Raw genomic sequence first — 13,157 nt, 5'->3', positions numbered from 1 at the left:
TTGACACTTATTGGCTTCTTCTTTTTTTAGTCTAGAAACCATTTTCCATGCCATTTTTCTCAATTGATAGAATCTCCTCATCTTTAGCAATTCTCAATTTTTCATCCTTTATTACTTCTTCAAACATTATAGGATCACATGTAGCAAGGTGACAACATAGTGTTACATCATCATCAATAGGATTAGTTACCTCATATAAGTCATCAAGGCTCATCATCTTTCTTGGTAGACTAGGTGGGCAGCCATTACCGAAATTTCCATGAGAAGAAGAAGAAATGTGAAGTTGAGTTTATTGGTGATTGTGAAGGTGTAACAAGTTCTTGATGATCTTCATATATCTCCTTCTCTTCATCAAGAATTGGTAGAAATTCATACTTCTCACTATCACCGGTTTGCTTCATATGGTCGACCGGTTAATTTGTTAAGGTTGTCTCGACCTCATTTTCCAAATCTACCTCTTCCTCTTCTTTCTCTACCTTGTCCACATCATCCACCTTCTTGGATATATCCCGAACTATCTTACTTCTTTTTTGAATAGTGTTTGGAAAAAATGCTTTTGCTCTTAAGTCTACTTGAATATGATTGACTCTTTCTTCATGAGCTTGTAGTTTTCCTATAAGTCTTTGAATTGTAATAAAATTCATATTATGCGACTCCTCTATCACAACCACTGCATAATAGAATTTTGTTTTTGCAGCGAGCATAAAATCTTTTTTACCACACATGTTTCCTCCATCTTCTTCATATATCTCTTTATTTGATTGTATATGACCAATACTCTAGCAAAGTAATATAAAATACTATCTTATTCAAGCATATATAGCTTTTCAAATTCACCTCGTAACTTTTATAGGCATACCTTTTATGAAATTGTCAGCTCTTTGGTTTGGTTATTGCAAAACTTGTCATGCTTACTTGGTAATGTTGACATTAGCCATTATATCAAAAGTGACATCATCTAGACATTGTTGGATGATTAAGAGTGTTTTTTTATCCTTTCTTCATACCTTTTGCACAGCCTCCCTTTGAGGTGAAGTTAACTTTGCTCCTTCTATAGGCTCCTCAAAATCTTTTTAAATCGTTTCACATATCTTGGGAACCAAGTTTTCACATGAATACATCAAATTTCATAATTTTTCTTTGTCAAATGAGGACATTGAAGTGGGACGTTTTTATTAGCCATGTCAAACAATAAAAAACAAGCTTTGATACCATTAAAGGATGTTTTTGAATTATGTGTTTTCTCAAATATACACTTTGTAAGCTCTTCTACATACTTCTCTCATGTTTTGATTACAAACCTATTTATAGGCACAAAATTCTATACAATCAAGGAATTAAATTAACAAAAAAAAAACCTAACTAATAAGGAAAAGTATTTTGCCAACTCAACCGATCGATTGTTTCTAAATCAATTGACGAATTCATTTAATCCAATTGATTGATTGGTACTCGATTGGTAAACTAGTTCCTCTGTTTTTTTTTATTAAATAAAATTTAGTTTGCTTTCAAGAGTTTCTTCCCAATGAGCCGTTTTTAATTAACACTTATAGCAAGATACATCTGAAGAAGTACGATCCTTATACAGTTATCAAGAAGATTACTATTAAGACAATATGAGAATCTCAAAAGACTTTTAATGTTTTAGATATCCACCGGTACTACGCACTAATAAGTCATTGTATCATGATATTGATTCAAGGATGAGTTTTTTGCAAGTAACTAATATGAGATGTTTAGTTGATGAGTTTATGGATAAAATTGACAGAAAAGCCCAAAAGATGGCTTGAAATGGAAAACGCGCACTGGTCCTTCAGAGGGCCATAGATTTTGATTCAGGTACCCGATTACCTCAAAACGCGCACTGCTGAGAGATCTCACTGCATCTGCATTTCTCTTCACAAATCACAAAGCTCATGATCACAAAGCTCAGCGTTTTGAGGAATTAACGAGACAATAGTTTCAGGATATTTGATGGGTAGAGATGATGTAATTATGTCAATAGCAGCATTAGGGTGCACAGGATTTGCTTTTTCTAAATGAAAGCACGTCATTTCTAAAAGGAGGTACAGAAGCCGTCGTTTCAAGCATTTTTTTCAAGGAACAGCATTAGGATGCATGAAACGGCCATTGGGAGCTTTCCTCTCCGTAAATGATATTTTCTTCAATATAAATACCACGAAACTGACAGCCTGATAGCAGTCTGATTAAGTCATACCAGGCAATGTAATGTTATATAACATTTCACAAAGATCAACGATAGTAATATCTAACAGAAGAGTAAACATGTTCTGAACTCTATCGGCCGTTAAGATCAGAAATCGTCACATTGTTAATGGAATTTATCTTTTGGCTCTGAGTAATGGCCTCTGTATCCACGGAACTCTGCCTTTCAACAAATGCTGGTTTCTTTGGAGGAGGAAGATCCACAATTTCACTATTTAGCATGGAAGTGATGGTAGACACGGCCGGTCTATCTTTTGCCAATTCCTGCACACACAACAGACCAATATGTATGCATCGGAACATCTCCACCTGAAAACATGGATCTGATATTGCAGGATCGACCAGACATGTAATGTCACCTTCATTCCACAGTTTCCAAGCCTGCAAATGTTGATACAATCATACAAGTAAGAGTTTGCAAGTTTAAAAGTATCAGAAATTGAAAGGTGCTTTCCAAATACATCTCAGGCAGTGTGGCGGAAAGACATACAAATCCTATAAGACTCAAAGCATGCTCATTGCTATAAAAATGAGCGTTCTTTCGTCCGCTCACGATCTCCAGCAACAACACTCCAAAGCTAAACACATCTGATTTCTCTGAAAATCTTCCTTCCATTAAATATTCAGGGGACATAAAGCCACTGCATAAGCACAACAGCTTTCTGAGCTCAAATTAGAGAAACAGTAATAGAAGTGAAAATGGACAAAAAAGAAGAAGAAAAACACTACTTACAAGGTTCCAACAACCCTGGTAGTATTCACTTCATTGCCGCCAGAAATCCTGGCTATTCCGAAGTCTGAAATTTTTGGATTCAGCTCGTGGTCCAATAAGATGTTACTGGGCTTCAGATCTCTATGAATAATTCTTAGTCTAGAATCTCTGTGAAGGTAAAGAAGACCTCGACAAATTCCATTAATAATATTGAAGCGTCTTTTCCAATCTAGTTGTCCTTTCCTTAGTGAATCTAAACAAATTTTATCCAGAAAAAAATCATGAGAAAACAAGGGCAAACGAAAATGAGTCAATAAAAGTAGCAATCTGCTTCTCATGCTTGAAACTTATGATCTATGAAATTGAAAATGAGTCAAGAAAATTAGTAGCTGAACAAAAAAGAGCTGTAGCCCTAACCAAAGAGAAATGCATCCAGGCTTTTATTCGGCATGTACTCATAAACCAACATCATCTCTTCTCCTTCAACACAGCAACCAAGAAGTCTCACAAGATTCCTGTGTTGGAGTTTAGAAATCACCGCCACTTCATTCATAAACTCTTCGCGCCCTTGACCAGATGTTCTAGAAAGTCTTTTCACAGCTATTTCCAGCCCATCTGGCAATTTTCCCTACAATGTCACATCAAACCGATAAATACCTATTTGCTCCAAATAACTATAAAGCACATTTAGTTCCAGAAGAATTACCCAGTATACTGCACCAAAGCCGCCCTGTCCAAGCTTCTTGGATATGTCAAAGTTGTTTGTAGCAGTTTCAAGAATTTGTAATTTGAAGAGTGGTTCAAGTTTAACTTGCCTGACGTTTTCGGGCAAGTTTCCATCAAAAACTGTTTCTTGTGCTTCTCTCGTTTTGAACGATAAGGTCTCCTCACTTATCAACTTCCTTTCTGAATTCGAGTGGAAGTATCGTTATTATTTGTTAATTGTGTTTTTCTTAACTTGTAAAAATTGTAAAGTTTAGGAGTCCAGTAAGCTAATAAGACGTAGCATAATACCTCTGTGTTTAGCCATCCACTTCCAAGAAAAAAACACACAGATGAAGATGGCTATGGCTCCTACAATCACTGACATACTGATGATTACTTTCATGTTTCTCTTGTTACCTGAAACTGAAAAATTGTACTGATGATTATTTGGCAAAAATGCAATGGAAATATGAAAAAAAAAACGTATCAATATTTTCTCATACTGATACAGATCTCCATGTATCTACACTTGTTATGCACACCTGTCAAACGAAAAATTAGTGAAAGAAAATTGGATAAAATTATAATAATTACCGAGTTCTGTATACGCCAGGCGAATGTTTAGATCTTTCCCTCCTTCAGAGAACTTTTGTATATCAATCAAGTTTCCTGTCCATGCCATACAACCAAAATCTTTATAATATAAATAAGCGACACAGGAACAATTCTTCAAGCACTCATCTTTGCATTCTTGTTCGGAGTACGTATTTGGGCAGTACTGGGCAAAGGTTGGCACCTTCATCATCTCCAGCTTCTTAAACCCATCTTCTTTTCCCACTTCAGTACCATTTTGTATTCCATCACACTGCAACGATGTCTTCCTAACACATCCGCGAGTCCAAATTCCTTTGTTCCATTCATCTGGATTTTTTGCAACAAACCCTTTTAAACATGCGCAGATAGGTGAATTCTGTGCATCGCAGCTTCCAAATGGGCCGCACTTGCCATAGATATCACACTCAGTTGACGGAACTTCCAAGTTATACTCCCAAACTTGCTTCCCATAATCCCAGTATTGCTCTGTAAATTTTCCATTAGAAGTCAAAACATATGCTAAACGGTAAGCTGGGTCTTGAATTGAACTCAGAGTGAAAGTGCCATCTCCTTCATCTTGTAGACTAAATCCCCTTAGATACACAGAGGTATACATTCCTGGTATTCCAATAAAATTTTGACCATCCCATGGACCACTACGCCAAAATGGATGACCATTGTACCACATGAAGAACTCAGGAATTCCTAATGGATTGATACCAGCCGAGAAGTTTCCAACAGAAGGATCAGACGAGCTTCTCCAGGACGTTAGCAGTGTCTTATTCCCAGTTCTTGCGTTAGCACTAAATCTCATCTTTATTAAGTAAGTATCCGTAGGCTGCTGGAAACTTTGCCATACAAGATTTCCATTCGGTCCAGCTTTCAAGACAAGGTTTCCATCATCAGTAAGCTGTGCAGTTGACTGATTGAAACCATTTGTAACATTTGAAGACCACAGAACCTCTCCCTGACCATTCAAAACCACAAGATTTCCATCTTCAGATATTGTCATCATCCCAGAAGAATCGTTGATTGGGTTGTTTCTGTTGGCCACCCATAGTACTGGAGTTGCTACTGATATATTACTATACCATATTCCGACATATCGATATGTTGAATTAACTGGGCTGAAAAATCCCAGTTTGAACTTATTGCCGGCCGAGACTATAGCTTCTGGATCTTTGATGGGTTGAGAAGTAGTTATGTTATCTCCTGCATCACCATAAACTGAAGAGGAACATGATAGAAACAGAAGAAGAGCTACTGCAACTTCGCAGCTGCCAAGTCCCATACTAGTTATTGATGAGAATGGAAGATTTACAAATGGCTTATTGACTGTTCAGAGAAAGAATGCCACGAATAAGAATATTTCTCTTCCTATCCTTTTAATTCCAATCATGAAGTTATTTTTTCAAATAGAAACTAAGTTTAGCAATTACAAGTCAGAAATTCTTGTGTTTTCTGACTTATTTCCATCTATAAACAATGTTTAACCAAACTGTTATATTACATAAGCAGGGTTATGTTTTACTCTGAGATTTTGACCCTCTTGTGCTAAAATAGTGATGTTTCATCAGGATGAACCTCATCAACTAGGTTGTGAGATCGATAGAATTTTTATTTTTATAGGATATTATCACAAAACATACACTTGCCTCACCATGAGTGACATGTTCCTGTTAGGCGCTATCAAGAAGCTCTTGACATTCTTATTTTAAAGTGGCTTTATTCGTACTTGGTCTATTTTGAATTTGCCTGCAATATTTATGTGGGCGATGATTAAATTTATACTCTAAACCATCAACTGATAAAGGCAGGTAAGTTTCGAAGAAGTCTAAGAGCCTGACCGGTCTAAAGACGTTGCTGTATCATCACATTGATAATGAGGACTTCAGACTTCAGCCAATCATTGTAGAGCAACCTTTTGACTTTTTTTCCTGCGTCAATAGCTAAAAACCTTTGACTTCTTTGAAAATAGCGCTTCCCTTAAAAATTCAGGGGAGATATAAACCGCAGCATGAGATCCACAGTTTTTTAGCTCGAACCATTTATGCTTGAATACAGTAAAAAATAGGAAAGAAAAGTCTACTTGCAACCCTAGTAGCATTCACTTGATCTTCTTAGGGGTGATCAAATAAACCGAGAAACCGAGTAAACCGAAAACAAAAAAACCAAACCGAAAAAAAAAACCGATTAAACCGGTTATTTTTTTTCAAAAAAATTTCGGTTCGGTTCGGTTTCGGTTTCGGTTTCCAAAACCAGAAACCAGAAAAACCCCAACCGAACCGAACCGGTTCGATTTAAGGGGTACTATAAATAGGAAAAAAAATCACTCTCTAATTTCTAAAACCTAATTAATTCTAAACACTCTGCGCCTCCATCTCCTCACAGCCGCGCCTCACACAATTCCCACTTTGTAACAAAATCGAGCTAATCCATCTTCGATTCTTCATCCATATCTCTCTCTGGCTCTCCCACGCCATCTTCATCTTCAAAAGCCCTCCGACAGAAAGGGTTGAATATATCCAAGCTATATAGCTCCAGCCTCCAGGTAACATGTTCACCTACTGTTTTAAGCATCTACTTATTGTGTTGTTCTGCTACTGTATTTCTTGTAGAGAAAATCTAATCATCTTTCGCTTTCACAGAAAACGCATTTACGACAATAAAGACGAAGGAATCTGATATTTATAGTTATGGGGTTGTTTTGCTTGAGCTTATAACTAGAAAGAAGGCACTGGATCCCTCATTTATGGAGGGAACAGCGGAGGGAACATCTATTGTAGGGTGGGTTAGGTCTGTTTGGAACATCACGAAAGACATCAACAGGATTGCTGATTCAAGTCTTGGAGAGAAATTTTTGAGTTCTTACAGCATCAAGGATTAAGTCATTAATGTGCCTTTTCTTTGCTTTCACCTCTATAAAAAATTCTCTCTGGTGATTATTGATTTGTCTGCGAACACATTGTGATCTGATGGTAACTTTAATACAGGTTTTCCGGTTTTTATGAAAAAAAACCCGAACCGAACCGAACCGAAACCGGTCGGTTTGAACCGGTTCCGGTTTGAATTTTTAAGTTTTTCAAATTTTGGTTTTGGTTAGATTTTTAGATAAAAACCGAACCGAACCGGTTTTTCTCACCCCTAGATCTTCTCTGCCACCAAAGATCTTGGCCATTCCGATGAATTTGAGCACGTGACTGGCACACGCCACCAGAAAATTAGAAAACACTGACGGTATATTCCTTTGATGAGTAAACATTATTATATCGGTCATTTACATTGCTGACGGATTTCGGACGAAAACTCATCATTAAAATTTGCCTCTTCCTCTTCTTCCTCTGTCTTGTCCACATTCTCTACATTCTTGGGTATATCCAGAACCATTTTACTTCTCTTTTGAATAATATGTTTGGAAAAAATGCTTGTGCTTTTTAGTCTTCTTAAATACCATTGACTCTTTATGTAATAGTCCCAACTATTTATTTTAACAACGCTAAAAGATCCCCAATATATACCTTTAATTTTAAGATAAATTATTTATTTATTTTTTTGATAAAGAATTCTACCAAAATTTTGGTAGAGTTTCCTTTGTATACAAGGCATCCCAAGTTATCGATTACTACCAATTTACCCATTCAATCCATCATAACAAGGTCCCATAATTTCAAATCTTATTTCCATCATCAATATTCAACACCTCATACAATCCACACAATTTATATATATCTTACGAACAAGTTCAATATAAACATAGCCCGCATATCATATTTAAAGTCTAAAAGAAAAGGGGATACTAACATACAATGAGAGAATTTAAAACATAATATAAGTATTTTTAAAATTTCAAAAGGATTAGTTACAGGATAACTAAGGAGTTCTAATGCATGCATTATATCAGAGTTTACATAACTAACATACTACATGCTGAGTTAAGATTTTTATATACATCAAGGTTTACACAAAAAGCATTCTACACAATCTTGCTACTACTATTATGCTTCAGTTAAATATTTACATAAGTTTAACAAAGTAAAGTCCTAAAACCTAATAAGCTCCCTGGATATTAGATGGACATGTTACACAAACAACTTAATAAACGTACCATTATGTTAACAAAAGAAATATAAATGATCATGTAATGTATACAATTGAAGTATAAATATTTTATCGATCATATAGGAATTCTAACAATCAATTTATAATTTGCTTGTAAATCAATTAAAACGCAATTAGGCCTCATTTGCGTATCCTTAATTTGAATACTTTTATTTTCTTGTATGAACCGAATGACTTTGCATAGTCTAACCTGGATATTTTTAGGCAATTATACTTATAAATTTCCCTAGGTCATTCAAACACGGATACCCTTTACAAATCGAACCTTATCGATCGTTTCCAAGCATCCCAACATGATATTATTAGTCAAAGCTAATCTTATAATTTAATTCATGGCAATCCTATCACAGATGCCATTAGCCGAAGTTAATCTTATAATTTATTTCCCGGCAATCCTATCAAGGATGCCATTAGCCGAAGCTACTCTTGTAAATATGCTAAACTTTATTTACATTGAACATAACATTATTGTAATTGCATTCATCAAGAAGACTTTAAATTGCATAAGTGTAAAGGGTAGGGAAAGCCTTGCACCTGCTCCGCCTGTCTCATGTCCTCCTCCAACAGAAGATCCAATCTTGATTGCTCCTCCTGAATCACAAAGAAGTTTTTGGTCATGATTCTTTCAAGTCAAATATTATAGACAATCCATATTCATTCATTACACATATGATACTTTTTATGCATGTCCATTTCCTCATCATAACATACATACACATATCAAGTATATTTTCAGAGTTAGTATATCAATGTGCAAGTGTCCGCACGACTTAGTTTTTACGTCAACGGTATTTCAGTGTCTATTTCCTTTTAGACCCCTTTTATATGTATCTTTTGTATATATATTGTATTCATATGAAAGTCTATCAAAATTTGAATTATTATTGTCTAAGTCTTATACTTTTACTATCCAAACCTTGAACTGTTATTGTCTAAATCTTGAATCGTTACTGTTTAAACCTTGAATTGTTATTGTCTAATTAATCTCACCTTTTGTAACAATCCCATTGAATTCAAGATTTTTGCCACTAATTTAACATCTCTCAAGAATTTTTAACGTCTTATGACTCCATTACATACAAAATTTAATAGGAACCAATAATTCAATTATAATCCTCATCAAGATAGCAATCCCTTCTTCGATTTCCATGGCAATAATATTTCACACAATCTCAAGAATCAACACAAGTGCTCCATGAAATTTAAAAAGTTGTAAAATGATATTAAAAATTAGTTATACTTACTACATTATTCATCAATTCATATCATGGAGTATACAACATTAACATGGTAGCATAAAACAAGATTGAAAGACTCCTTTAAGTTTTCTCCTCTAGGCCGAAACTATTTAATAGATGGAGGGAAGAATTTTATTTTATTTTCTTTCATTCTCTAATTAATCATTTCTTCACTAACCCAATTCTAATGCAACTGCATGCTTATGGATTTATCACTTAACAACATTTATTCACAATTAAATCCCCTAAAATATCTTATCATTGGCCGACCTCTAGCTCTATTTAATTATCAAAAACTTTACTTCAATTACAATAATTTAATTACTTTACTATAATTTTCACATTATTCCTCATGACAGATTACAATAAATTTTTATTTCCCCTAAATTTATTCAAGAACCCTAACTTTTTAATTTAAAAAATTCAATCAATTAAGGATTTTAAACCATTAAAATCAGATTAAAAGTCTTTAAAATGCTTTACCAAGCAAGTAATTAAACTCTAAACACTTCCTAAATCAAGCTTCCAACTCCTCCTCTTCTTTAATCTTGGCCGAACTTTCTCTCTTCTTTTCTACTCACCTTCACTTGATTTTTCTTCCTTCCAATTAATGCTCACTAAACTTGGTTAATGTTCCCTCAAAATCTTCATTCAAGATTTTATGCTTCCTTTACAATTCTATCTCTCTCACATGTAAATAGTAGTTTCCCTTCTCTTTCTTTTCTTCTTGCCCGAGCACGCGCGCACACATATATATACACTCACAGTAACTTTTACCAAATTCTCTCCATTTCCCAAATAGTAAATTTCATGTTCCTAGGATAAAATTCTTGGATCCCGACATTTGTCTATAATTTTTTTACCCGGGTGAATTTGAATTTTATTTAGTTATATATTGATAATTTTATTTTTTGGTAATTCACTTCCAATAATATTTTATTCACATTTCTGTATTTTTTTATTTCTTGAATATATTTATTTATTTATTTATTTGTACTTGGTTCATTCTAATGCTTATTTGGTACTTATGTTTAATCTATTCTATAAGCACATAGATTTCTTTTCTGCCTAATTTTCAACCGGGGTTTACACTTTATTCATGAGCTTGTAGTTTTTTCGTGAGTCCTTGAATTGTAATAAAATCCATATTATATGACTCCTCTATCACGACCACCATATAATGGAACTTTTTTTTTTTGCAGCGAGCATAGAATCTTTTCCACCACACATGTTTGCTTCACCTTCTCCCCGTATCTCTTTATTTGATTGTATATTGTCAAAACTCTAGCAAAGTAATCTACAATACTCTCTCATTCAAGCATATGTAGCTTTTCAAAGTCCCCTCATAACTTTTATAGGTGTACCTTTCTGACATTGTCAGCTCCTTAGTTTGATTATTGCAAAACTTCTCATGCTTACTTGGTAGTGATTACATTAGCTGCTATCTCAAAAGTGACATCATCTAGATATTGGTGGATAATTGTGAGTGCTTGTTGATCTTTTCTCCGTGCCTTTTGCATGGCCTCCCACTTTCATATGAATACACCAAATTTCATAATTTGTCAAATAAGTACATTAAAGTGAGAAGTTTATATTAGTCATGTCAAACAATAACAAAACAAGGTTTGATACCACTTGTTGGAAGAAACTTTAGGTGTGGTAGGAGATAATCTTAAAAAGCAAAAATAAAGAACAAGAAAATTTTAAGAGGGAAGATGTTTTTGCATGTAGTGTTTTCTCAAAAATACACTTTGTAAGCTTTTCTACATACTTCTCTCACGTTTTGATTACAAGCTTATTTATAGGCATAAAATCCTAAACAATCAAAGGATTTAACTAACGAAAAGAAAATCTAAATTAATAAAGAAAAGTGTATTGCAGAAGCCGACTCAACTGAACAATCAATTCATTTAATTCAACCAGTACCACCCAACTAATAAGTCATTGTATCATGACATGGATACAAGGACGAGTTCCTTGAAAGTAACTAATACGAGATGTCTAGTTGATGAGTTTATAGATAAAATTGATAGACAAAAGCCCAAAAGATTGCTTGAAATGGCAAACGCGCCTTGGTTCTTTAGAGGGCCATAGATTTTGATTCAGGTACCCGATTACCTCAAATCAAGGTTGTCAATTCCGTTTTGGTAGGTATTTCATTTTTTCTATTGGAATGGAATGTTTCAGTTTTGGAGTGTTTCGGCGTGCCGTTTCAGGGTTGTACTGTTCACACATACACACACACACACACAATGCCAAATAAATATAATTTTAAAATTTAAAATATTTCTAAATAGTCAAGATTAAATATATCTTTAACTTAAATTAATTCAACTTAAACAAAATATCAAAATATTATGAAAGTAAAAATTTTTAACCCAAATATTTTAAATATAAAGTTAGATCAATGTTATCAAGGCTAATGGAATCTAAAGCATCCCTTGTTTTGCTCAAATTCCTACAAAGTATAAACATGAAAAAAATAACATGAATATAACCAACTATATATTAGTGATAAATCTAATTTTAAAAAATTAATATCATTATTAATGAAAATAGTAATAATAATTTTCAATATTATTATTAGTATCATTATTATTGAAAATAGTAATGAAAAATAGCTTTTTATACTTAGGTAGTTTGATTAATGAAATTGAATAAAGTTCAATTTGATTCAACGGCTTTTAAGAGTGAAACGAAACATGTGGAATGAAACCGGAACGTTCCAGCCGAAATTTAATCAAAAAATCTGGAACAGACCGAGATTTAAAATAAAATAAAAATTATTCCGTTTTATTTTATTTTTTAAATTGATATAGAATGTTTCGACCATTCCAAACAAAACAGAACGAAATTGACAATCTTACCTTAAATCACAAAGCTTACGTAGAGGCGCATACTGTTCTAGACCAAAGGCGTCCGAGTTTTGCTTACGAGTTTAAAATCCATTCTGAAGACCTTTTTTAACCGCCTTTCATTACTCGTATTTCGGAAATATGACTTTTCCAACCATCTTTTTATCTCAACATTAATTTCGGACTCTAATTATTTATATACTATGTAGCCCGTGGTTTTGTGGCAGAAACATTGCTGTACCACCTTTTCTTCTTTTTTTAATCAATGAAACCACTTCTTATTTTGCTAAAATTTTATCATTAGCAATCTTAGATCATCCACCAAAAGGAAAATAAAAGAAAGAACTAGAATACTTAAAACCCTAAAGTTTTTTTAGGAATTCTGTTATCAATGTAACATTGATCTTTTCTACTCTTACTTAAATTTTAATTAATGATTCCAATATCATCCTTCATGGATTTAAGAAACATAAAGGGAGGTAGCGAAGATATGTTTGAACTTTAATTACTTCAGCTAAATTAGAGTCCCTAGAGACTTCAATATTTCTACTCCTAGCACTCTAAAACTGGATGTGAAAGAAGCCCTTGAACATATTAGATTATTGATATCATAGACTAGGATAAAATATTAGATTGCTTTGAAAGTAAAAGCAATAAAAATATATTAAAAACATGTAAAGAGGACAGCCTGATAGCAGTCTGATTAAG

At 33.8% G+C, this 13,157-nt stretch overlaps 1 protein-coding gene across 1 annotated transcript; it reads right to left on the bottom strand.

Annotated features, from left to right (window-relative positions):
- Positions 1 to 2,212: 2,212 nt before the first annotated feature.
- Positions 2,213 to 5,528, bottom strand: LOC118040091 (G-type lectin S-receptor-like serine/threonine-protein kinase At1g11300). Its single transcript, XM_073412227.1, has 7 exons — positions 4,238 to 5,528; positions 3,953 to 4,066; positions 3,645 to 3,844; positions 3,356 to 3,566; positions 2,960 to 3,191; positions 2,717 to 2,867; positions 2,213 to 2,607 (listed from the first exon to the last, which is right to left on the bottom strand). The coding sequence occupies exons 1-7, from the start codon at positions 5,526 to 5,528 to the stop codon at positions 2,299 to 2,301; spliced, it is 2,508 nt and encodes an 835-aa protein (XP_073268328.1). The 3' UTR covers positions 2,213 to 2,298.
- Between the last annotated feature and the right edge of the window lie 7,629 nt (positions 5,529 to 13,157).

The sequence above is a fragment of the Populus alba genome, chromosome 11 (assembly GCF_005239225.2).
Source record: "Populus alba chromosome 11, ASM523922v2, whole genome shotgun sequence".
Lineage (NCBI taxonomy): Eukaryota > Viridiplantae > Streptophyta > Magnoliopsida > Malpighiales > Salicaceae > Populus > Populus alba.
Note: the sequence above shows the minus strand (reverse complement) of the source record. Positions and strands in the feature narration are given on the sequence as shown.